Here is a 27,264-nt window from a genome sequence, read left to right as displayed (position 1 = left end):
GCTTCTTGAATAAAATCTCATACTGCATAACTACCTAGTATTAGCATTGCTGAAGCAGGTACGTTGAGTTTCATGGGCAGTTTATTCTCTGAAGGCATATTGGAAATGTAAGCTCTCCTTTCAATTTGTCTTTATTTTAAGTAAAAGTTAGTCAAAGACTGATGAAAATGCAAACCAATATTGAATCCTAATTGTTTCAACAGTGCAATTAATAGAAAAGAGTGGATTCTTAAAAAATTATTGAAATAGCTAGTCAATTCAGAGCTATGGACATGTTTACAGGCTGAGAACACTCTTGTCTGGAAAGGCTCCAGAGTGTTCCCCAGAGGCATACTAGGTCAACAATAAAATTTTGCCCTTCGGCATGATTGGCAAGGTAGGGTCTGCCTCTCCCCTTTGAGGAAACAAAGTGCAACTGAAGTGGAGGAAACCATTTATATGACACCTTTTATCCTACTACGCTAAGAGTGAATGGATGTAGCTATTAGCATTTTTGGTGAAAACATCCTCCTTTGGCTAGGTTCAGAAGAGAAGGCTGGATGAGGGCTGAAGAAACACACACATACACAGCTGAATATTGGATGTGTTTTCCCCAATGCTTCTGATGTAAAATGTAGTTGTGTCAGATGTTCTCTGAAAATCATCAGTTTGCTTAAGACTATTCAGCAGATCACCTCAATAGCTGCTTGCCTACACTTCACAGACATTGCAAGGATGTACTTTTCTCTCAGATACAGATGGGGAATAAGCTCTTGGGATTGATGTAGATGCTTCTAATTTGCTTCACTAGCAAACAACTTTTTTTTTTTTTTTTTTTTAAAAAACTGCTAACATGGTAGGCAGGTTTATTGTTAGATAGAGGCAGCCAGGTAAGGACCATGGATATGAACGCCACACACACACACAGTTTTCCCCAATTTCATTGCTTTTGTAATGAAGTTTGCTCTTCAATAAGAGCAAAACAGCAAAAGCATTTTATAGCTCTCCTCAGTAGCCTAAGAGAATTTATCAGAACCTTGGCAATAAAACCCATCCTCAGTGCAATTTATGCCAGATAAATGATGAACCTACAGCACAGCAATTTGAGCCATTCTGTGGAGGACCTTCAGCTTCGATCACATGGTAATTCCTTCAGGGTATGTGGAGATGTATCTCCTTAGCCAGTGCTTCCTTAGGGAAGGGTAGATCATTGGCAAATTCATGGGAAAGAAAAAACTGCCAGAAGTAAAGATTTTCTTGTAGTATTTCTTCCAAAGCCCAGTAAAGAATCACAAAAGGATTTAAAAAGGTTTTAGGGGCAGATGCTGCCTGCAGAAACCCCTACAGCATCAATCCAGTTATGATGCTACAGCATGGGACTGGAAGAGGATGGAAAAGCTAGCAGAGGTGCATAACTTCCCTGTGTGTTTAGCCTGGGCATCACAGACCATTTAAAAAATGGTAGAATAATGATTAAAACAACAGGAAGCATTGCTCAAGCGCTCATTTGCTCTCACTTTCAGATGATCTTGCAAACTGGCCTGTTAATCTGCCTGGTGGGAATGGCTTCCTCATAGTGAAAGTCAACTGAAGACAACCCTCCAATATTTTTTATCTTGGCAGCCTTTTAAAATGCAACATATATAAATAAATGCCAATATTAATCCCAGGGAAAATACCTAGCATTCTTAAAGAGTTAAAAATGCAAATCAATTATGCAGTCTTAATTCCACCATCCTAAAGAAATGGGGAGTTCTAGTGACATATTACACCGCACTGTCAATCAATTCCAAACTATTTAAAATTTTCACACATCCTAATACATGAAGTAGCTTTATTTTTAAGCATATTCAAGACCTTTTTAATCAATGTCAAGACTACACTGACCATAGAGCTTTGCAGTAGACCTTGAATTACAGTTGTCCTATTTTGTGTGAATGATTTGGCAGCAACAAAAGACTCTGCCTTTCCACTTTGAACACAGGGAGCTTCAAGGTCTTTCAAAGGCTTCAGGTTTAGTTAATATTAGAAAAACAGTGGCTGTTTAAGAGAGAAAAAGCATTTATAGTAGTCAGAGGCTTAAACACCTTAGAAATAGAGGGAACTGAGAAACCCCCACAGCCTTCCTGGGGTTACTAATCATGTAATGCTTCACAATTAATAACAGATGGGGAGGAGGGGGGAAGATTGAACTGTTTTTTTCCTTTTATTTCAATAGCAGTGTATTGTAGCTGTATGCAAAAACACTCTCAATTTAGTTAATAAAAAAGAGCCCTTACTCCAGAAACAGACAACAACCTTCTACAATCCTGCTAACATCGAAAGCTAGCAGAAATTCCTTCCCTCAAGGGCCATTAGTGGCATTTTTCTAGACTGCCAAAAAGCATGCGTCTTTCCAGAAGGTACCACAGGCAACTAATTGGAACGGAACGTGTGGCCTGTCAGATCTGGAAGGGGAATACTTGTCTGACCTAGGTTGTAAGGTTGCCTTGTCACAAAAGGAACCAGCCAGCACCACAAGAAGACAGCTACCTAATAAATGACCAAGGGTGGGATGCTCAGCAGAGAGCTGGCATTGTTTGATGACCAAGGTGTCAATGACTACTGACAGAAGTACTGGTTTACTAACAGGAAAGCTGAACTCCTAAGTACATGCCTCTACCCAAAGGTCTTAGCTACGAGATGAGGATTATGCAATGGGAACAATCCAAATACTCTACTCCAGCTGTGGGGGCCACTAGAAATACATCAACAAAGTCAACTACCACCCTTGTAATTTCAGAACAACCTGCAGGAGCAAGGCAGGGGCTCCAGCCCCAGGGTCTTGCAATTGTTCAGAGAATAGTGTTGGACTTTGTCTTGCACCAATTATTGGATGTTTGCAAACTTCCTCCCACAGTATACTCTTGACTTTATATTCTTTCATCCTCTTTCTTCTCCCTGTCCTCTTTCTTTCAATCATTTCTAATTCAGCTCTTCCTAACCCCCCCCCCCCCAAAAAAAAAAAAAAAATCCAAACCCAACAAAAAAACCAAGCAGGCCAACCTGCAGTGTGCTGTCGTCACGTGACACTGCACGATAGCCTGTTTGTACAGCAAGATCTTAGAGCAGGAACCATCTGCTACTCTGCATAAAGCATCGAGTGAAATGCAGAGCCGTTCTCCAACAGCCTACTGAAACTCTGAATATAAGTGTAAGAGTTATTCTATCATATTGTTCAGAGTTTTGTGAGGGTATGACTCATCTTTAGGCTGTTACTGTTGATCATCTTTACCAAGTCATCCATGTCTTTCAAAAAACTCATCTTCAGGTATTCCAACGGGACTAGAACTTTGTGCAGTTTCTTGAACAGTATCTCAGGACTCTCAAGTTTAAGACACAAACAAATACCCTCTTCTTCATAGGTCTTATTAAAAAAGCCAGAGGAAGTATTTTTCTAAGGACCAGCTAGAAAGGAGTCATCAGTTCAAAATAAAAATTGCCATTTACATCATCTGAAGATGACACTATGACATCACACTTGCACTTAGGGGAAACTAGAAAATTAAGGTCCTGAACCCCACTCCAATGTTATCATCTTTCTTTCCAAACTCAGTGGAAGTCCTTAAAAATCCATTTATTTTTTTTTTAAGTGTATACACAGCTATCAAAGACTTAGTTCTTCAAAAATAGAGTAAATAGATAACCTGACAAACTGACTATTCTTGTAGGAGAGTTAAGAACTTTTTTCAAATCCAGGAACTGGAGTAGATACAGTAGGGTGGTTCTCACTCCAGTCATAAATAAAGGTAGGTACAAGTACAAAAAAACTTGATAGCTGAGTAGATACTATCATACAGAAATACACTTATTTTAACAAACTCTGTCATCCCTCTCTCTCGGTCCCAAAGACAATTTTATCTCCTTTTCAAAGTTCTGTCAAGTATAGATTCGTTATGCAGTACGCAAGTTTTTCCAGCATCATCCCTTCTGGCTGAACATTACAGGTTTGGTTTTTTACTTAGCACACCCCAGTGCATCCATATACATTGTCATCTCAAGCACCTACTATTCTCACTTGGAAAAAAGACTACTTTTCAAGATTCACTTTTCAGAATTCTTTGCTAAACTACACATTTAACTGAAATGTCTATCCTTTGACAGACTTAACACTAAATCTGAATGAAAGTTCCTTAAGTATCCATAACAACATAAAGACTTCAACGGAAAAGCCGTTTTTAAATGCAGTATTTCAAGGACAATTTTTCAAGTCTCTCTAGTATTTCTCAGCCACCCCCACTGGAAATGGCCAGCAATGACAATTAATCCTGAACTATGGGAACTCCTTACGCAACAGTTAGTAAACCAGTTAAATACAGCTTTTCTCTTAATTGGACCGAGTTCTTGCCCAAGAAACACAGGACCCATATATATGTATATAAAACAGAAGTGAGATAAAGAGAAGAAAGCAGTCATTTTACTCCTCATTGTGTTCAGGTTGTTACCAAACAATTCCTGACTGGATGCAGATGCAGCAGATTTAGCTCCTGACGCCTGGGCTCAAGTCTTTAGAGACCAACAGTCCCATTTGAAAGACTGAACATGCAGCCTGCATTGCCTCCAACGAGCCCATCAGCTGTACTCCTGCATTATATGCTCACCTACCTCCTGAGCTAGTAGTGTCTCCCTCAAATAATTACTGATCTTACTAGCAGGCTCCCAATACTTACCATCTCCTTTAGCCATTAGCTCTCCTCAATTTATTAGCTGTATCTTAACAGGCTACAAGCTTACTAGCTACTATTCCCCACCCAGCAACACAGTCCCCCACCAAAATTCCACAGCTGGGAATTGGGAAGTATTTACTTTCAGGACAGCTCAGCCTTGAGGTACAGTGTCTTCTGTAGTCCTGCCTGGGGACTAACACTACTAGAATTGAGACACACTCTGAAATGTATCAAGCTGTAGTAAGCAGTTACACCACCATCCTTCACTGGGAAGGTCCACCACATGAAGGTAGGGTTGCACACCATGGTAAGCCTAAGAAGCTAGCAAGAGCGCTTTCACTTCACTGAATTGTTTATATTGGAAGGAACCTCTTGGTTCACTTTGTCCAACTCCCTGCTCAAGCAGGGTCAGCTAAAGCCACTTGCCCAGCACCTCATCAGCTGGGTTTTGAACCTGCAGACTCTACATCTGTATTTGAGCACCCTCATAGTAAAAAAATTGTTTTCTTGCATTCAAATAGAACTTAATCCTTTGAAATTCATGCCTATTGTCTCTCATCTTGCCAGTGGGTGCTAGAGATCAATCTGCCCATTTTTGTTCCCTCCAACCAGGATTTTACACACATCAATACGATCTCCCCCTAAGCCTATACATTAAGAGCACAGCAGTCTTTAGATGCACATCTCCCTCCTCACACACACCGCCCCCCCCATTTAGAATAAAACAGCACCACCAGGTGTTTTACTGCAGTGTTGTACCATGCAAGCTTTTGTTCTTACTATTTAATATAGAATGTTCTACTCTGTTTAAAATGAGATGAAGGATTTTGTTTTAGCAAGCTACCAGAAGCTGAACTTGGAATTTCAGAGTATTCCTACATATACACACATATCCAGAAATCTGCCTAGAATGACCCAAGGACTACCCGTTTCACAATACCAAGAGCACCTGTAAGTGCACCTCAGTCAAAAGGTTCAAGTTGTAGAGATCAATGCCATTAGCTTCCATCACACTTTACTGATTGTGCCTTAGAAGACATGGCTTCACTAGCAGAAAGCACTAAGAGCATGACCCCCATTCCCCAGTTAAAGATGTGAAGAGGGCTACAGGACTTCAGTACTGACCTATAAATCAGGCACTTCATTTAGTTAACAGCAACAGGGATGCTTACACTGAACAGAAACAGGAGCTTTGATTCCCATGGCTAAACACTGAACAGGGAGCAGCTAAACTGACAGTAAATAAAGGTGGCCTTCTCATCACGATTCTTCACCCATTTGTTTTATGAAAGGCAATTCATTTGACCAAGGCAGTCTTTCCCAATGGAGAGAACCCTCTCCTTTTTACCTTAGATGTTTCCAAATAAATGGATGCCGAGCTGCAGCAGAAGATTTATGGGTCAGAATGAAATTCACAGCTTAAAGGCACCAGACTGGTAAATACAGATTCTTGTCAGATCCTGTCTGCATTACTTACCTCTAAAAATTAGATACTCCTGTAATTCAGGATCTCAAGTGGTTATTCTGATAGTTCTGTCAGATTCCCCTCATCCTGTGCCAGTTTAAGCACCTATGTCTTGTCCTCAGGCTCCTAGGCCACATGATGAAGACTGGATAGGAAGCATTTCTTCAGTCACTCATTAGGCAAACCCTAACTGCTAGAACAGACTACACAAGCTCCCTGTATCACATTGCTGGTGCACAACCAACAGTTCTAAGGAATTCTGATGCTGGCAGTTTAAGGACTTTTGACAAGCCTCCTTGGCTTCAAGATTAGCGACCATAAACATTTGATCAAGTGTTTCTGAAATAAAGTTTATCAGCTGTCCTGCTTTCCCATTTTCACTGTAACTACAAATACCTCAAAGATTACGAGAACAGTCTTAAAATATTAGGTAACTGCTCTGCCAGGCCCAGTGAGGGTAACCAGATGCAGGGGCCAATATTTTGTTTGAAGGCAACCAGAATCCCCAAACAAGATAACCATATAGCATGTTAAGATCAATCAGTTCTCACTGGGAGAGTTAGAGGCCGGGGCAGAAACAGCCACTGGCATCCTATTGAGGTTTTGCATTTGTCCTTGGTGAAAGTCAGGTTTGTTCTCTGCTTTAAAAAAATTTCAAACCTTGACAACAAGCTAGTACTAGAAGCACAATCATGCTTATTAGCAGATCAGTAACAGAATGTTTTCCTTCTGTGCTCTGAGCTGACTGCATCCTGAATGGCAACTCAGACATGGCAGTTTCAGAGAAGTCCAGGTGTGAGACTAAAGTTACCCGATGTAGCAGCTGACAGGGAATAAACTCCAAAATAATTAAAAGAAAGCAAACAGGTTTAGTTGTCCGAACAAGGAATTTTAATTTTAGGTCAACTATTGAACTAGGTCAACATCCAGTTCACAATGTCTACAGATAGTGGGCATAGCCAGTCACTACGGTAAGTTTATTGAAGCACCAAGCTCCACACAAGACTGTAAAATACATTTTAAACTACTAGTAAGAAAGCTTCTTCAAGTCAACAATACTATTAAGGGCCAGAGTTTAAGGACTAAGTTTTCACCTTCCAAGCCATTTTAAGACAGCCAATCCATTGCATAAGCAAACCAAACTGCTACATACTGAAACACATAGAGCAGCAACTGTATTGAACAATTCCTGTAAATAATTCAAGGATACATTGAAACAGTATGGGTAAATTGTAATTTTTTTATTGGAAAACAAATATACAACTTGGAATGGATTTGAGGCAAATCGTGCCATAAGCAGATTCTTTTGAAAATAAGTGGCTAAACAAAGTTTAAAAAGCATAGTAACAAGAGGAGAAAAATGTTTTCTGGTACAGGACCAGCAGTACAAAAAAAACTTGTGTACGAGTACCTGGATAAATCACCCGTTTTGCATTAGTGCAACTTAAGTTTCATATTGTTGACTGTCAATCGTCCACAACGTTAAGACTCCACATTTCAACAACATGTTACAGGTATGGCCACAAACAAGTTACTGTTAAGTAAGCTAGGAGAATGATTTTTTTACAGTGCATTAGCTACATGTATATATACTATTCACATGGTTTTATCCTGCAGTTAGCTGCAAGAGTCTTCATCCTCCATCACAGAAAGTGGAATAAACACCTTTATGTACTGGAGAACTAGAGCCAGCATGTCACTTTAAGGAATTGCTAATGCATGGTAAACCCTAACTTACTTTATGTAACTTGTTACACTAGTCATACCTAAGTCTCCTAAAGAAAGCTACTTTTTTAAAAACAGACAACCCAGATGTTCCCTCAGTTAACCAACTCATCTAACTTTAGATGTGCAGAAGGGCTTAAATATCCAGAGTAAGCCACATGCAACATTTGTTACTTAGATCAATTTTCCAAAAATCAGAACAATGACAGTAAGATAAAGGAGAAAAACATGGAGGAATGGCCTTCTAATTACTATACATGCATATTCTTTTGACAGTAAGGGAAAAACCTTTTACAGATAAGTTACAAACAGAGAAAAGGCAAATAAACAATTTTGTACAAGAAATTTAACACATTCTGTACAACGTCTTCACTTCGCTGTCATCATTTGTACAAACTCTGTAAAAGGAAAGAGTTGCATAAGAGTTATTCAGAGAAAAAAAAATCTAAATTGCAAGATCTGAGAAGTGACCTGTCTTACTAGTGCCGAACACTGTTTCAAAACTATGTTTTCAGCTGCATTCAAAAAAGCATCTTCAAGACAGTCCCCTTTTCCACCAATCACACCTAAAAACCTCCATAGTTTTAAAGGCAAAAGGCCTCTTTTACTAAAAAACTGGTCCCTCAGTGAATTTCAGAATAGCCTTTATTCCAAAAGAAAACATTACAGAATCCTCATGCCTACTGACTTACAGATAGGGACAAGATATTTAAGAATGACTTAGAATCAGTAGAAATTGTGTTGAAGTAAAGATCAGTTAAATAAAGGTATACAAGCAAGACACTGTATTGGTTTGATGATTTTTTTCTTCCAAAGCAGAATAGCCCAAGTCTTACTATTTTGGCTGACCAGCTTTAAGCGACTGAATCATTGCTTAGTCACATACATTGGAAGTTAGATCCCACACAACAGGGTTCCTTCACTTATCTTGCTGAGCCATAGTTTCAGGTACCATAGCAAGAAGAAACTTCAAAAAGAGTTAACTAGTTTAGTTGCTCAAGTTTCAAGAGAACAAGCGGAAACAAGAGGGATGCCTACCCTCTCTAGTGCCAGCTTCTAAACAGTTTATTCATAAGTATGGTTACAGAGAAGCAGCCTTGTTCATAAAAATGCCTTTTCACTCACAATTGCTCATACTGAGGCCACAACCAAGAAGGCCTTAAAGGGAAGCCACACCTACACCTCCAACAGTAGGGGTATTATAGAGAAGAGCTAGGGTATTTTCAGGTAAGGTGCTCAGAAAGTTAAAATAAAAACAAGCTTAGTGCTTCTGAGCTGCAAGCAGTTGTCTAACAGAACTCCTGCTTGCATGACTCCATTGAAGTTTCCATGCCAGGAAGAAGGAAATAAAAATAAGCTACTGCTGCAGCTAACTTGTGTGAAATTTAAGAAGTCTAAAGGTCTTGAAATTCCTGCATATTTTAGAGGCTTTCCCCTTTTAATTAGTAATTTAAAAAGCATTAATAGGAAATGAGTGACTTGCTACAGTCAGATCAACATTAGTGGACAGAACAGTATGTGAACATCTCTGCCAGCTTCCTTATTCTAATGGTCATTAGACATCATTACATTCAGAAAGTTATTATTACACTGCACAGTTTAACAGTAATTTTTTGCCTTTGGCACAAAGGTAGCAACAGCACATTCACCTATTTAGAGGTACACAATGTACATACTGGAAGACGTTAGCTTAAAGGGACAATAACTGTTGACCAAATCTCACCTCAACTCTGTGTGGCTACCAGCACGGAAAGTGCTACACAAAAAGAGTCTGTTACCAACTCCTTACCTTCATAGTTTACTTGACCATCACCATCAATGTCTGCTTCCCTAATCATTTCATCAACTTCTTCATCTGTTAGCTTCTCCCCAAGATTTGTCATCACATGACGGAGTTCTGCAGCACTAATGTAACCATTACCATCCTGTGAGGGGAAAAAGACAGACTGGAATAGACTTGTCGAAGCCCTAGCGACTTAGCTTAATAGTACGGAGCAAGGTGAACATTAAGAAGTTAACACAGTTTCTATGTAAAATATTTACTAAAACTACTAGCACTTGCACAAGGAAAATGAGAGTTCTAAGCATATCTTCAGTATTGTCCAGGATCTTAGTGTTAAAAAGACATTTTAAAAAACAACTTACTCAATGCAGTCTACTAGGTTTGTCAGTGATTAAAAATGTCTCAGGACAGAGCAATCTGCACCTTTTGCAATCTTTTTGCATCACAGATGTCCATTCAATCATGTGACTGCCTGGTTCAAGTGTCTATTTCTTGACCAGAACAGAAGCTACTTATCTTATTCACCTGTTTCATGTGAGTCCAGCACAAAGCCACAAGGCCTTCGGAGACTACCTTCACATACTTCATCCTACCTGGGACACTGGATATCCAAGTACTAGTGTATATGAACTCCAGACTGACTTTTTTCTTCCCCACACGCCAAGACATTTATTTTCTGTTTAAAAGTGCATCTTACTTCAGAAGCTGAGTAACTTCAGTCTCATCTAGCAATTTATTTAGTAAAGACTTAGTGAAAGATTTATGAGTAGCATTTTAAATATTTAAACAATTTCGCTGCCAGACTTGTACAAATTTTTATTTTGGTATCATAGCAAGTGGTAGGTAGTACTATCTATCACATTGATTTATTTGACTTCCAGGTACAGTACCACAGTAGACTGAACTTCAGGGTGACTAGTTAACCTAGAAGTTCTAGATTACAGTACTGCAGATACCCCTCAGTTCAATGAAGAAGCTCATTAGAAGTCAGACCAATTTTTCACAACAGAAGTATTTGTTAAGGTAAACATTTTGGTACCTTGTCAAACACACGGAACGCTTCTCTAATTTCTTCTTCACTATCTGTATCTTTCATTTTTCTTGCCATCATTGTCAGAAACTCTGGAAAGTCAATTGTGCCATTGCCTGCAAGATAATTACTTTGTTAGAAAAACAGTTGTTAGGCACTTCATTATATTACTTATTAACAAAATCTTACCATCAGCATCTACTTCATTGATCATATCCTGTAGCTCTGCTTCTGTGGGGTTTTGACCAAGCGATCTCATCACTGTCCCCAACTCCTTTGTGGTTATAGTACCATCACCATCCTTATCAAATAGTGAAAAAGCTTCTTTGAATTCTGCACAACAACAAAAATAGAGTTAATCCCTTCAGCTTTAAAATGTTAAAGTTTGGCCAATCATATGAGAACCCACTGCTGTTTATTGTTGTAAGTTATAAAACTTAATTCTCAAGACAAATTTTGGTATACTGCTCAGTCTGCTATAATTGTAATGCCAATACAGAAGTACCAGCATCCAGAAAACCACCCACCAGTCTACCAAGCAACCACATTTTGACCCAAGTAAGATGGAAGGTCAACAATTTCAAAAGTACTCAGGGAAGAGTCCCTAATACAGAGCTGAAAGGAACAGCTATTAGCAACTAGAATAATCCACTCCCTTAGTAGGAATTAGTTTACCTCATGAGAAAATAGTATTACTTTGAGAAAGCCAAAAAACAGTACTCAAAGTACAACAAATGCTACAGCTTAACAGTGCTTCTATTACTAACAAAGGAGACTAGTCAGTGAAAAAACGTATAATCAGACCAAACTAAAAATAGTTTCTCATTATAAACCACTTCCGCTGGACACACAAGTCTGAACAGTTTATGCTATGTGAAGCTGCAGTACCATAGCTCTTAACTGGCCATATCTAGCTAAAGAGGAACCTCTCCCAGGTCTCTCCCATTGGACTTTGCAGTTTGTCTACATATATACACAACTCCAGTCAGTTGTTCAAGGAGGGAAGTCACTGCAGTCTTAATTTCTGAAAAGCTGCTTAGAAAATTGCTTCAGTGCTACTGTATCCTGAAGTGGGCTTCATCGAACTAGTCAAAAACAGTTCTAAGGCTGCTTAACTGTGTTTCAATGCTACCTCTTAATCCCCTACAATGACTGTATTGTAGCCAGCAATATTAATACAAGCATAACATGTTTAATTGTCCAGTCCAAAAATGGAGTTGGTTTTAATCCATGCCATCTGTTTGTCTTTGCCCACAGACCTTAAACTAGCTCACTGGACTGTATGTAGTAGCTCATACACAAGTTATAGTTAAACATGCAAAAACCCTTATCTATTCCCTGTATAGCTCAGATCTTTTCACAGCTTTCAAGGCACCTGAGATCATGCCTTCAGAGAACTCATTAGCTCAAGGGTACTTCTGCATCAGAACTACTTCCAAGAATTAATTTTTCAGTATTTCCAAGCAACTAGCTTTCCAGATGGTGGGTTTCCCAGACCAGAATTAGTTACAGTAAAAGTTGTGTTTTCACATTAACTGATTAAAGTCTTCTTTCATCCGTTTTGTAATCTGAAACACTCGAGGTGAGTACAAGCTGTCAAGTGTTAAAAATGCAACTACAAAAATAGGCTTTTCATAGTTCATGAATGCAGCTACACCACCAGAGCCACAGTTGAGTCCCATCCAGGAAAAAAACCACTCTTCATCTAACAGTTTGAAGTGTTCCAAAAGCAAACTCTCACTGTTTAGCACATAAGTCAGAGCAAGGCTACCACAGGACCAGAAAAAAGTTTCAAGCCAGTGTTGTATAATCAAAGTAGAAGTGGGCCTACCCAAACAGGAAGCTATAACCTGAACCTACAGCAATTTCCAAATGGTCTTCAGGGGGTTTCAGTAAGTTTGGACTTTATTAAGAGTAAAGTTTTACAACAGGGAAGAACAGGCTTTTGGGTCAAGCCTAGTAGAAAAGTTCATAGTCCATCACAGAAGGACCTCAAAAGGGCAAAACTGAGTCTTCGTCAAGAGTCTGGTAAAGAGTCAGGCACTTAAGTGTTATTCAAAATGTTTAGCCATTAACCAGTTCATCCTTGGCTTGAAGGTCAACTATTACTAACCCAAATGTGAAGCAAACTTCCCAGTACTGCAATGACCCTGTCTAGAAAATGTAGTACTTTTTTTTTTTTTTACACAAAACTCTAAGACACACAGGCCATTCAGTGGTATATTCTGAACACCCAAAATTAACTACTCAATGGACAACTCTTTACCCTTCTTTTAATCAAAGATGCTGCAGACTAAGAAATAACCTGCTATAAATTGTAAACTTCAAGAAAGTGCATCAAGAATGAGGAACATATTCCTGTTTGAAATGCTGAATCGTTAGAGTATGATAAATACACCTCTTCAATCACCTTCAGTAATTAGAACTAAGGAACCACAACCTATGCAGATACAGTTCAGACTAGAACAAAACCCACGTAGCATACATTTGTGGCAATGGCCAGGGAAGGTAGCTATGAAATACTGCTGTGAGCAACTCAATTCTGCCTTCCTGCAACATTCAGATTATAAATACACACCTCCCACACTTAAACACCTTTGACCCCATGTAGCATGTAAAGCAAATCTTCCCTCTATTCAACACTCCTCCGTATCAAGCTGCACATTAAAATTCTCTGGCATTCTACATAAGGCTAACCTTTGAGAAACCGGAGGACAGTGCCAGCAGAACTAGTAGTCTTCAGGCCAGCCTACAATGTCTCAGCCTTTCCTTCCTTCTGAAAAACACACTGCATCAAAAGACTACCTCCAGGCCCCAAAGAAAGGTAGTCCAACAGAATGTGAACTCTAACACCCTAGCTCACAACGTTCTAACAGTAGCTTCTGAGGCAACTCTGCATCACATCACCTTTCCAGATGAAGTGGCAGTCTTCAGTGACCCAGTAGTTCCGGTTCACTGAACCTATCACTCCCACTCATGCATTTTAGCCAGCTATGCCTGGAACTTTTATAGCAGAATGTCAATTGTTCTCTTCACAGCTACCAGGAGCACAACACTTAAACACAGCTATTTCTACTATGAAATAATTTCTAAATAACTCATGTGGTCAAATCCCCAACAGAGAACCAGGGCACACTAAAGGAACAAGGCACAATGAACACCATACATAGGCCTACTTGTTCAGAGAGCCCGTTTAGATGTCTATGAGGTCTAATGGAAGGATGTATAGCTTGCTAGACTAGTTGCTTTGGGGCAATAGCATCTTTAGACTTTTTTTCTTCCCTGACCACCCACATCAAGTGGTCCTGACCTATATACCTCTTGTTAACACAACACTTAACCAAATGGAAACCCATTTGATTTGGCAACTTCAGTTCTTACTGAGTGAAGCTGCAACTAGCATTCACATGCATTCGCAATCTGTACCTATGCCGTTTTCAAAAAAAAAATCATCAGTCTTTCATATAAGCAAAACCTGGGAATTCTTTCATCCCCACTATGTTGAGAAGCTTCACTCCCGTATGACCAATGAGTTCCATAGATTCCAGGTGTTCTTATTTTCTAACAACTGTATTCTGGTGCTTCACAGCAGAAGTGGAGGATTTGTTTTCAGCCCAGGAGAAACTGCTCCTTTACTTCGGCCTTCTATTTAAGACAACAGTGTCTCTACATTGCAGTACCATTTTCTTAAGCCTGCCTTCAAATCAAAAGCTAGGTCTATCTTCAGGTAAGGTGAAATGGAAGAGTAGGGGGGCCAAGCCTTTAAAACCACACAGCCTTCGTAAAACATGTGAACTGTACCTGTAACATTCTTCCCATGCAAGACACTGGCCTTTGACAGCAAAACTAAGCAGGCTGCTTAGTTGGCTGCAACCTTTCCTAAGCCATACTAGGGATGGTTTTCCAACAGAGCAGCAGTGGGCTTATGTCTTCACATCAGAGATTTATCATTTACTTGCAAATACATTTGCTTCATGAAACACCACTGCAGAACTGAAAGTGGCACGTAGTTTTACACTGGGTACTGAAGTTATACTTTTACTCCTTCCACACAGACGAAGACCCTCTATTTCAGTATGACAAGCTTATTAATACTCACTTCCGGCTCTAAGAACTATACTATTGTTACTGAATAGCTAACATTTGCACTAATCCCAAGGTAGTGTTAATAAGCTTCCTGTTTAGTAGTTGATGTAGCTGATTATGGAATATAAAGCTTCTACAGTTAAGAACTGCAACAATGAACCATTATTGAAAGACAGCAGTGACAACCGATAAAGCCTGCTCCAACTAAACTGATCACAAAACCCTCAAGATATGTAGGCCACTTCCAGAAAAATCTCAAGTTGAACTAGATTTGGCTTGTGCCTACTCGTAAGACAGTACCATGGCAACAAGTAAATAGACTAAGGACTTTCCACAAAACCATAATTAGTCTCCTATGAGTTAAATAAAGCAAGCTTCTGAAGTCTAAAAGCTACAGAAGAATGTTCTTACACTTCAAATTTGGCAATTACGGTAAAAACAAACTGTCTCATTATGAATCTTCTGTTTAATACAGCATCTTCAAGAGCTACACTATAGTTAAACAGCAATACCTCTTAGAGACTGTTATTTGTATGCTTGACCTGGTACTATTAGATTAGCAGAACCCTAACACCCTCTAAAATAACTTCACATGGCCATTACACACACACTGACTTTCCAGTATTAACACAATACATTTGTCAGATCAAAACTCAAGTTTTTTAATGTCCATGGCAAGGCTGAGTTCTGCATTACCAGCTTTAAGTTACATCAATTATTGAAATTGAAATCAGTCTACAGAGGGCAGTGACAGGTATTAGTTTGTGCAACCTACATGAGTAGGAGACATGATAACCAGAGATTTCAGTCACTAGTAGACAGTTGCTAGTGCATAGAAGCCATTGTTAGGGGTCCAACTAAATATTTATTCAAGCATTTCAGAGCAAGCACCAGACCATCAGAACAGTGCACAGAACACTTGTGTCCAAGTACACAATGCAGTTCCAAATATGGAGTATCAGGAGTTGCCTTCATGAAGCCAGTCTCTGCTGTCAAAAACAGCCACACTCTGAAACATCTCCACTGACAGGAGACCTCAAAGTAATTTGTTTTTTTTTCCTTCTGCTAGAAAAGCACTCCAGATTCCAACTTTAGAGATTTGCCCCCTCCCACCACCCTTCAGTTTGCACTCAGAACAATTCTGTAGTCATGAGAGAAAAAGAAAGGGTCCCAAGTGTACCAGCTCATAAAGCTATCTATGAGGATTGTCTAACTATTCTAGAGGACAAAAATTCACTGTGTCCATGGTGCTTTTATAGTACATGAGCCTTTAAAACTTAGGTGACAAATTAAAACATTCTACAATACTTTTTTAGTATCTAAGAAAGCTAAATATCTTGTGTAACTCAATGTCAGTGGATTAAGAGATGTGCCAGGTCAAATAGGAGTAGCAACGCAGCATGTAAAAGCCTCACCTGCAATCTGCTCTTCTGTCAGTTGATCAGCCTGCAATAAAAGACAGTATCATTATAGTTGTAGATAAACATCAAGGCAAAATTAAGACACAGACTTGTAGAGGCCTCTGAATACGGCAGCTGCTCTTCAGGACTTAAATCTGTAGCATTCTGAAATAGTCCTAACTAACACAGCTCAAAAGCCATCAGGATTGCTTGCTAAGTAAGCCTGGCAGCCTGTTTGCATTTCCTGAGCCTGCAATATACAGTACACCCAGACTACCATGTGCATCAATCAATTGCCCAAGTAACACTAGCAAACTCAAGGCACACAGGTACCTCTAGACTGATTAAAAACTCATTAACACAGCAGACTACTAGCAGTAATACTTTGGTAAACTAGCCTCAGCTTTATCACTAAACACCTTATGTCTAAGTAAGGTAGCAGTAACACCCAAATACCAATTTTATGGCAGACTACTCTCTTCTGCTAAGTTACAATGCCATAATTAGAAGAATATACTCTAGAATTAAATCATCCTTTGACTAACATGAAGCTTCATGCCCAAGACCTGGTCATAAAAGTCAAGAGTCCATATAATCAGTACTAGCAGCTTCAGACAAACCTGATAATTTTAATGCATGTGTCATATGGCTGTCTAGACTTTTTTTCAGAGCATTATATACAGACTCAGGTACCATAAGAGTTTACAGGGCCACTAAAGAAAAGTTCAGTAGTAAGACAGTTTCTGTATCAGTTTGATAAGCCCCAGTTTATACCTCATTTTGCTTTATCACTGAACAGTTTTGAATCAACTGTATTTGACAGCAATAAACCCCCCCTATCTTCAAGGCCAAACCCAAAGTGAACTTCACTCTTGAAAGAGCACAAAGGTATTTGAGGACTGTAGAAATACCTTCCCTAGGTTTTCCAAATCAGCTGCTTCTTCAGAAACAAATTATGGATAGCTTAAATTGAGTTGCAGTAAAAAGGGCATGCAATTCCTTCAAGGAAGCTCCCTGAGCTCTTTACCCCACAGTACTCTACCCAAGAGTCAAAAAACCCCCACCTTAAAATACATAAAAGATACATTCACTGTCTTAAGTTCAATGCCACTTTTTTAGTGTTGTTCCTATCACAACCATTTCAGCAACAACCTTTTTATAATTACTGCAATATTAAGTTTGAAATATTTTCAGTCATTAGCTGTGCCCACAAATATCTCTACACATCAGCCATCTGCCAATGTAACTTAGAAAAATATATACACCACCTGTCAATTTTTACTTTAATTTCAATTTTAATTAGATTCCTATATTGCATACAAACTTAGATATTACCAGCTTTGGATATTCTTCCTGCAACAGGAATGAAGTTAGCTCCTTAAGTAGCCATACAAGAGCTACACTGCTTACAAAAACACATATGGATACAATACATCAACAGCCCAAGACAAAGCCATAACCAGCAATTCTTCAGACTGCCTGTGGCTCACCTACTCTTTAAAAATCAAGATCACACCACTGAGCATCTTCTAGAAAGAGCAGCCAATGGGTATTTGCAGCTCAACTCCACTTGTTCCAATTTCAGCAGCTGTAAGAAGTATTACCATCCAGGTTCAACTTTTTGTTTAAAATAATAAAACTGTCTACAGTGGCAGCAGCACTGCTGAGCACATCACTAATTCAACCAACATTAGACTCTGAGATGGAAGCATTCTGCTAGTCATTTAAAAGAAATCTAACATATTTTTGCTTGTCTGGAGCGTATCATTAACGGAGACAGACTCATACCTTTGCATGCTATTTACATTTTTATTGCTTGAGTGAAGAGAACTATGTGCTACATTTCTGTAGGATATTTATATCCACAGAAAACTGTAGATCAGATTTAAGTAGCAAGAACCCAGTTTTATTTAGGTCAATACTTACGGGTTACCAAGTTGAGTCACATACTGGTTTATATAAACAGTTTTATATAAAACACATGACATTAAGCAGTGTTTAAGCTGTTAAGTGTGCCTGAACCCTTCCTTTCTAACACTTCCAGCAACATAAAGCGTCCTAGAACCACTAACCATAAATTTGTCTAAGTTTTGTCAGTACCTGTAAGAGGTGCAGTGTTTGAGAAGAGCACAAGGCTTATTAGAAGCCACAGGTATACGGCAGTTGAAAGATAAGCTAGGAGGTGGGGCAAGGTTGAACAAACACCATCTGTACTCTGCAGTGCTAGGCTCTGCAGGGACTGCTGCGCAACAGCAGCAAAAGGCGGAGCCAGCCAAGTCTGCCAGAACACTCCCTCCTGTGCCACTCAGGTGGAGGGGCTATTAGCCCGGATCTATGCCTAAGAGTTCCAGGCCACTGCGGCCTTCCTAGAGGGACCCTCTGGATTTCTCTGTCCTGAATTTAAGCTAGACACTCGTACACCATACATGTGATAGCATGCACACCATCAGTAATGCAACCCAACCTCATAAACAGTTAAATTACATGCTGAAGCTTTGATATGCCCCTTACCATGGCCACGATCCACCTGAAAACCTTGGATGGAGCCGGGGAACCCATCACAGCTTTGACACAGCATTCTCCAATCCATACTGCAGCACTTTCATTTTCACTGCAATAGGTCCCATCCCCCCACCATCAGATTATGTTGAGGGCCTGACAAAGAATCTAAGTCTCCTAGGAAAGAAGGGGAGCTGTTGCGTGTGCAGCAGTTTCAGTGGCACATGCAGCCTCTAGAGGTAGTGTTTCATTACAGTCGTAGCTGCGATGCAGTAATCTGTTTGGAAGATCCTCAGAGCTACTAACGATGCCTAATAGAAAGCAGTCAACAAATCACAGAACAGGCAACACCCTTCACCTCCAAAACCTGGCATTTTGGTATACTTCACAGGTGTCAGGTCCGAATGGACAGTTCTGTTCTGGCAAGCTTAACTGAAGAACTAGACAGGCTAGCGTATAAGGGCTAAAATTACACTTACAGAAAGTTAGCCGATTTTGGGAGCAAATCATTTTACTTCATCTAGCATATGCTGTATTGGACTACATATATTCACAGGTTTAGCCAGTCTGGTCTGTCAGGATGAACTATAACCACATTCAAAGTGTCACTGTGCCTCCTGGACACACCCATTTTTATATAGACCTTGCTTGAAGATACTCCATTTTTGGTTCTGTACGGATGATGACTAAAAGCAGTAAGAGTCTTTCGCTGCTACATTCACTGCTTTTTTCCTTTATAGATGTTTGCTGTATAGGTTCACAATTCAAGTAAAAGAACAAATTCAGGCAGTTTCTTTGCCCAGTGAGAACATTTTAAAAACCCAAACCCTTAATTTTAAGTACCCATCGTTCACATTACACATGGAGAGTTCAAGTGATGCGATTCCTTAAAAGCATGTAATGAATGGCAAGGCAATTCCACTATACTGCATATCTTCTCTCAATGCAGAGATAGTACTAAGTGGCCACTGGCATTGCTTTTTCGACAGAATTATTCCTTTTTGTACGTGTTTCAGTATCCACTTGTTTTAATTAAAAAATCTAAACTCATATCCTTTTAACCGAATTTGAAACCATTCTCCAATTCCACAAAATGTGTTCTATTTCGACAGTTGATTAAAATCCTAAACAAACGTATCGCTAGGAAAAATAAATTGCGCTTGATCAAGAAAATGCAGGACTGTCCATCGCAATGACCAAAACGAGAAGCCAAAACTGTTAAAAAAAAACAAAATCCCTTGTTCAATAGAGCCACCGACAGCAAGGCGTTATCATGAAGTCGGCAGGGGAGAGCGGCTCCAACGTGAGCTGACAACAGGTCTAGCAAGGAGGGAGATGGTGCAGTGAGGCAGCCTGCGCCTCATCATCATGCTGCTCAGAAGCTGCAGGACTCCGCATTGCATTATTACCAGGCGCAACACACCTCGCTAGCGAGCCAGACATCTTAAGCGCTGACAGCAGCGCTGCCGCGCCGCTGGCTCCCCAGCCTCATTCAGCCGGCCTGGCCGGCTTGCCGGGGGGGTGGGGGGAGGAAGCGATAAGAAAGTGGAGCTGGTGCCATCGTGGCAGACTCCTTCCCCCCTCCCGGCACCCCCCCACGCGGGTCTCCTCCCAGGAGGAACCGTTATCTGCCGCTCCCCCACACCCCCCCCCACGCCCCGACAAAGCGTCATGGCGCTCGAACCGAGTGGCAGTTTGAATTTTGAATCCCCACCAACGCCCCAGGGCGGGAAAAAGACCCGGGCGGGATTCGTCCACCGCCACTTCCTCCTACGCAGACGGCGCCTCCGAGAGGGACCCTCCACCCCAGCCTGCCCGCGCTGCAGGGCTCAGCCCGCCGGCCGCGGCAAGGGACGCCTTCACCCCTGCCCTTCTGCAGGCGCCCTCACCCCACACCACCCAAACCATCTGCCCCTCTCCCCACCACCCACCCGCCCGCACACAACCACAAGCGCCCCCACCCCCGCGCCCCACACATTAAGCACCAAACCAGCACCCGCGAAGTCCCATCGCTGCCCCATGCCCAGGGACTCACCATGGTGGCTCGGCCTGGCTGTGGGGTGTGGTAGAAGCTAACGGCTGTACAGAGCACACGAGCAACCCGACCGCTCTACAGCTCGCCTCACACTGAGCCCTGCCTGGCCGCCAGCAGTGCCTCATAAACCTCCTCACAGCCCGCCCGGATCGCTCCGCGCCGCTCCCTCCCCCCTCCCCTTTCCCCGCCGGGGAACGGAGCTGCGAAAGAAGTCCCGGCTCTTCGCGCTCTTCTCGGCAGGCCCCCCCCTCACCCCGAGCGCGCCCCCTCCTCTGCCCCCGAGCCCCCAGGCCCCGGCGCAGGAAAGGGCGAGATGCGGGAAAGAGTGGGGCTGCGCTTGTGGAACGGCATGGGGGGGTGCCGGAGGAGACAGGCTGAGGGACTATTTCTCTGGGCGGAGGGGGATTTTAGAAAAAAAAATGCCGAGGAGTGCAGGGACTCCAGGAGGAGCGCGCTGATTGGTGGATTCGTACCTGCAATGCGTCACTTGGACATGCACAGTCTGGGCTGGGAAGCGGTTACCCCTCCCCCCGCCCGCAGTGCGCGAGGCCCGGCCCGGCCCGGCCCGCCCCGGGGGGGCGCCGCTGACCTGCCCCGCCGCCCGCCCCGCCGCGCTCCGCTCGCTGCCCGGCCGCCGGGCCCTGCCCCGTTCTGCTGCGCTGCCTGCGGCGGTGGCCGGCCGCGCGGCCTGCGGGCGGCGGGCGCTGCGGCGGGGCGTGCTGGGCGGGCAGGGCCGCCGCCGCAGAGGCTCGGGGGCAGCGGGGCCTCCCCCCGACAGGCCGCGGTGGGGCGCGGAGGGAGGCAGGCAGGCCCGGCTGGAGCAGGCCCTGGACCGCAGGCCTCGAAGTGGGGCCGCGGCCCGGCGTTGGCAGCGGCCTGTCTCGGTGCGTCACCCCGGGGCTTCACCGAGGTGCACCTGAGTTGCATATCCCCGGGAGCGCCTCTCCAGAACGTTTCAAGCCTTATCTCACTGTGCTCCGGAAAGCCTCACCCACAGTTACTAAACGAGACTGGCTCTGCAGCCAGAACGGTCCAGAACAATTCCCACCTGGCTCTGCACACCAGAGATGCCTTATGGCCGGTAGCATTGTTTAAAAGAACAGATTCCCCTGCTACAGACCACGTACGCCCTGGTGCCGTGCTTGCCAGGGCAAGGCCGGTGGCCAGCAATCCAGCACTAGGATCTCGAGCCTTACCAGGGTTTCCCCTAAGATGCATTTGGGCACATCACTCCAGACAAAATTTTCAAACTTGCAAATACATTTTCAAAGGCATAAACAACTGATAATTCAACAAACAGCCACAATGCTGGCTGAGTTCAGTGAAAGCAGGCCTACCTGTCACCTCTGAAAAGCACAACGCTTATTTTGGGGCCATAAATACGTTACTAAATTTTGGAGGCCCAAGTCTTGGGTTTTCTGAGCTAAGTTTGAATGCAAATTACCATATTACAATAAAAATTACCTACTTCCATATCTATTGCAAGAATTATTTAGTGGATATTTATACAGTACTTAAACAAACAGTGTTTTATACCTATCTACTTATCACTGCTATTACACAAACTAGAGCAACGGCACTCACTTCACACATTGAAGAGGCTTCATTCGTCTCCGGTCTTCACAGCCTTTTTGCTTTATAGGCCATATAAATAGGATGTGCTTGGGAGGGGACTGGCATGAACAAATTTTTAACAAAAATTCTGTGAGTTTTTCCCTCTGAATATTGACTGCAGTTCTCAGGGCCTGCTCTCTTTTCAGAACTAATCTCGTGTCTACCAAACTTCAGAACAAAGGGGGGTGGGGGAACCCAGAACAAGGCCTGATTTCTTACAATAATCAGAGACCCCTTCATCAAGCCCTGTGCCTCTCAGCTTCTCTACTCACTTTGTGATTGATCATAGGGAACACAGAAAACAACATGGTGTACTTAAATTTGGCCTTCAGCCTTGAAATCTGCAGTTACTGTTTTGTGATACACTAGTTTTTTTAGGCTTCCTAATATATATACACGCTTAAGTGTATTTATAGTCCACAAATCAAGCACATCTAAACTATTTTCACTTCAAACTCTTATAACATTTCTTCTCTCTGTAATATATACCTAGATGAACAAAATACTTTTCAGAGAAAGCAATAAATGCCAAGATTATTGTTATGCACACCTCCTCATACCTCTGAGATGTGAAATAGGAGCAAATCCCCACCTATGGTCACACTATGCTCGACGTGGATTCATGAGGCATCAAGATGGCTTCAAGCAGTTTTACTCCTCCCTGTGCCCCTTTGAATCAGTTTTAGGGATTGCTCTGACGTTCCCAACTTCTTTACAGTTCCAGAGGCGTGAATCACTGCAGACAAGTTCTTGACTTCATCATCTGCTCTAGATTTGGGATAGAAGTGGCATAGCACCGCTCAGGGTGCATGTATGTCGCACCCCCAGATCTGGAGCAGAGCAGAGCACTGGTGCATCTGTGTGGAGCAAAACCATCTCCTGCGGAGACATTAGCTTAAGCCCTGGCATTGAAATGCTCACGTGTGCGTGGTGCTGGGCCTGGTTTACTGAGCCCTTTCCTTGGCGTCTGTCCTTTATCTTCACAGTGGCTCAGAGAGGCAAAGCATCGTGACACCCAGCTTCACGCATGGGCGGGTTACTCGGGTGCCAAGGCTCAAGGAATCGGTTGAGGTTAGGTATGTCAACATTTCTGTGAAGCAGGTCCTGAGAGATTTGATGAGAAGTATATGGAAGGGCTGTACCGAGAACTGCATGTTCTGTCCGAGTCCTGTTCCTGGAGTTTGCCACTGCCGGTCTCAGGAGCACAGAGGCTGTAGGAAACATAAGGCCCACAGCATAAATAAAATGTAGGCTCTTTAATTATGGCTTAAGGGTCTGCTGAGGAGCAGGGACCTGAATGCAAGAATTTCAGGTCCCAGAGAACCTGGCCACCGACCACCATACTGTTTATTTCTGTATACGTCCATTAAAGTATTGAGTATCTGTAATTTATCAAATTCTCTTTTTAGTTAGGTTCAGTTTTCTCTGAAGGTAGAAGAACTGGTCATTCAGAGCAGCCTTTCTCTGCCGTGTGTTTCTTAAGCCCCCTGGTTCCTTGATCTCTTTCTCTCCCCTTTCTCTGTTCTTATGTGTCTCCTTTTTTTCCATCTGCGTTTTCCTCCAGCAGCACCCATTTCCTGTGGGTTTCATCACCACCCCCACCCTGCTTCCATCTGTTGAGGAGATCAGCCACCAAGTTAACTTGCAATTACACTACCAGTGAAATTACACCAACACTTAACAGCGGCATTACTAAGCATTAAAGCAAACGCCCCAGTGACATTGATGGGAGAGGGGGGAATTCATCCCCCTTGCAAAGAGGTTGTTAGCAACCTCAGGTAAGTAAAACAACAGCTCCTCAGGTATATTGAGGCCAGGATCCACTCTCGGTAGCCTACAGAGGCAGAATTGCTTTCCAGCAGCCTAGCTGACACTCTCTGCAGCCTGCATGTGCGGTGAGAGGCAGGGAAATACATCAACTGACCGGCCGCAGCTGCGGGCTGCGACTCTGACACCTCTGACAGAGCAATAATGGGAATTGACTGTAATTTCTCTGTTGCAATGGCCCAGTATAGCTCTACCAACTCAGACTTTTTAACGTGATAATTTCTCTCTCTTGTATGTAATTTAATATATCTGTCAATGTTTCTGCACTGTGCTTTTTTTTCCTTTTTCAACCCGCCCCCCCCCCCCCCCCCCCCCCCCCCCGCAGGAATACAGTCATATAGAAGTCCAGTTTCAGGATGGGGACAACAAATTAGAAAAGTAATTTGAGTTACAATGTTAGATGAGCTGTATATGCCAGCAATTTTCACAGTTACTGTACGTGGTATATTGAATATTGTGCAAAGTCAATTTATTCTATCATTTTAATAATACTTTAATGGATCGTGTGGACTGATGTATACAGAGCACTGTGCAATGCTATAAAACGCTATAGCTGCCTCCTCAAGTTTTGCTATGTCATTGCTGTGCAGATTATAGTAATAATTTGAACAACCTAATTAGAAATTAATTGCAATTTTTCTAAGTGAGTTTCTGCAGTAAGAAGAAAAAAGTTCTTTACTTACATCAAGTACTAAAACTTAGCATTTAACTAACTGCTACATACCAAAGGAGAATAGTTCTTGGCTGGTTTTGCATAATGGGTATAATTTTTTACCGTTCTGTCTGTAACAGAGAACCTACCACCTGAGAAAGGTGTTCCAACTTTATGGGGATAAAACTAGGGTGTAAATCAATATTTAGCCACTCAAAGGTACTTGGAAGGCCCATTCCACCCTCAGCAAGGAAAAACTTCGCTGTGCAAAATTTTAAGGTACTAAATGAGACATCTCCATTTCTGGTATCCTGAGGGCATCTATTGATCAAACAACCCAGAATGCTGAGAACTGGGAGGAATTGGGGTGACTGCTCATCCAGCTACCCTTCCCTCACCTGGATGGCAGCAGTGGTCAGGAAAAAAAATTGAGGTTTGTTGACTGTCGGAAGACACTGCCTCTAATATAAACATGGTTGTGGGAATAGCTGCGCTTTTTGCTTGCGTGTTGAAAGCTTTGCCCTGTCCTTTGTGTGTCATCCCTGAAGCACTCACACCTGGACTGCATCCAGTGCCCATAATTCACTGGGATGGCACTTCTTCCCCTACGCAATAGGACAGGGGATTCCTCCCACCCCTTTGGTTTCTGTAGGAAGTGCACAGACGAGAGCGCTACGTGGTCTGAGTCCCAGGTAGAAGGGACTGCAAATGCTTTCAGAATATTATGTTACATAGCTGTGTCAATGCTGGAAGTGATACGGGCATGTCCAAATTAGCATTTAAGTAACTCAGATATGGATAGCAAGGCAGGTCTAGCAGTGTGGTGCTCAACACAAACTGCCAGAGCCACTCAAGAAGCCATTCAGCTTCGCAGTTAGCAGATGTAGAGCTCTGTTGTGGGGATTACATGGCTCCCCTACTCAAGGCTCGGTGTTGTAAAGCTGATTCAGGTGACCTAAAGCTGAGTCTTTTAACTGCATTGGGACCATTCACTAAAATGAAACAACATGGGAGAGCCCACAAAAGTAGATAGGTGCACTCACATAAAACAGAGAAGCTGGAGGAAGATGCGATATCGAATCATAGGCTCTAGACTAGGATTAAGAGTAGAAAGCCAGTGAGGCTCACACTCTTTTCTTCTGCCTTTTTTTCCCCCGTTGTTGTTGTTTTAAATTGATAAACAACTGCTTCCATTTTATGCTGATTTCTGATGGCACATTGTCCGTAAACCTGCAGTATTTTCTGGACTCCAATGAGGAAAACATAGCTCTAGGTCTTCATCTCACCAGCATATCATTCTGGAAAGATGAGAAAAAGGTACCTGGGCAGAGGCAGTAGAAGATCCCCTTTCTAAACCATGTTCTTAAAGTGTGAGAATAGATGGCCTTCAACACTAACTATGAGCAAGATCTTGCTTTTTCTGCGTTTCTTTTTCTCAAATACCTTAATAAGAAGGAAAGCATAAAAACCATATTTGCTCCAAGATAACAGAAATCCCACAGCCATCATCTATAGTAAAGTACAGTCCTGTTTTTTAGGGACTGGCAATAATAACAGAACACTTACAAGAAGCAGCATAAAGTCCAGGAAATTGCAGAATGTATTCCAATGACATCAGATTCTGCAAAGGCTTCTTTTTCTTTCCTTTGATGAGCTATAAGAGAAAGAGAAGGTCTTCAAGAGTCACCTGCACTTCCACACATGGACCAGAAGCCTTCGTCCATGGGAACTGCCACACGATTATTATCGCCATGGCACTTACAGCTGCACTGCATGAGTCACAAGCCGTTCGAATTGCATCCTGCATGTCTGTGGACATGGTAATAAACCTCAGTCTTGAATGGAGACTCTCTTCAGTTTGATAAATACGAGCAAGAAAGTACTTGCAAATGTGCAGTGGCTAGGATTTTGCCATTTTCAGTGGGAAAACACATATAAAATATGCTTATTCACCAACCAGACTTTACCATTGCTATAGAGTGGTTTCAGTTTGCCTGAAGCCAAGCCCACAAAATATGAAGTGAAGGAGGAGTATAATGGAATTAATAAACTTGACAAAATGCATCCGAGCAACTGTTTAAACTTTCCCTCATGTGGAGATCTGGGAAGACGGTGGTCAAGGAAGAACTTGGCAGTTTTCCATTTTGATGGGAAGAGATGGCTAGAAGAAAAATATGCTTTTCCAGGTCTGAAGACAGTTTTGGTTGCTTTCTGCATGGCGGGTTTTCATCCTAACATATTTTTTCTGTATCAGCAAACAAAAATAACAGAATAATAGCTAACTCCTATTAAAAAATTACCGGAGGAGGCAAAGCAGTGCTTATAATAGAGTTACTGCTGCAACCTAAATCAGGGCATAGTGCCAAATACCTCTATGATGAAAAATAAATCAATGTAATGATGCTTTCCCATTACCTTTTTTGGGGGGAATGAAATGTCACAAAATATTTTGCACACTTCCTA

At 42.1% G+C, this 27,264-nt stretch overlaps 1 protein-coding gene and 1 long non-coding RNA gene across 2 annotated transcripts in view; both read right to left on the bottom strand.

The window, feature by feature from the left end:
• Positions 1 to 7,376: 7,376 nt before the first annotated feature.
• On the bottom strand, positions 7,377 to 20,865 carry CALM2 (calmodulin 2). Its single transcript, XM_055725536.1, has 6 exons — positions 20,709 to 20,865; positions 16,190 to 16,220; positions 10,878 to 11,021; positions 10,698 to 10,804; positions 9,665 to 9,800; positions 7,377 to 8,273 (listed from the first exon to the last, which is right to left on the bottom strand). Exons 1-6 carry the CDS (start codon positions 20,709 to 20,711, stop codon positions 8,245 to 8,247), a joined length of 450 nt encoding a protein of 149 aa, XP_055581511.1. The 5' UTR covers positions 20,712 to 20,865; the 3' UTR covers positions 7,377 to 8,244.
• A 353-nt stretch (positions 20,866 to 21,218) lies between these two features.
• Positions 21,219 to 27,264, bottom strand: part of LOC114015117 (uncharacterized) — a 65,434-nt gene continuing 59,388 nt past the window's right edge. The window contains exons 6-7 of the long non-coding RNA XR_008734890.1: positions 26,368 to 26,455; positions 21,219 to 23,533 (exon numbers count right to left, since the gene is read on the bottom strand). This is a non-coding gene — a long non-coding RNA (uncharacterized LOC114015117). The remainder of the gene's footprint in view (positions 23,534 to 26,367; positions 26,456 to 27,264) is intronic.

Source organism: Falco cherrug, chromosome 13 (assembly GCF_023634085.1).
Source record: "Falco cherrug isolate bFalChe1 chromosome 13, bFalChe1.pri, whole genome shotgun sequence".
Lineage (NCBI taxonomy): Eukaryota > Metazoa > Chordata > Aves > Falconiformes > Falconidae > Falco > Falco cherrug.
The sequence above is the reverse complement of the archived record's forward strand: the minus strand, read 5'-3'. Positions and strand labels throughout refer to the sequence as shown.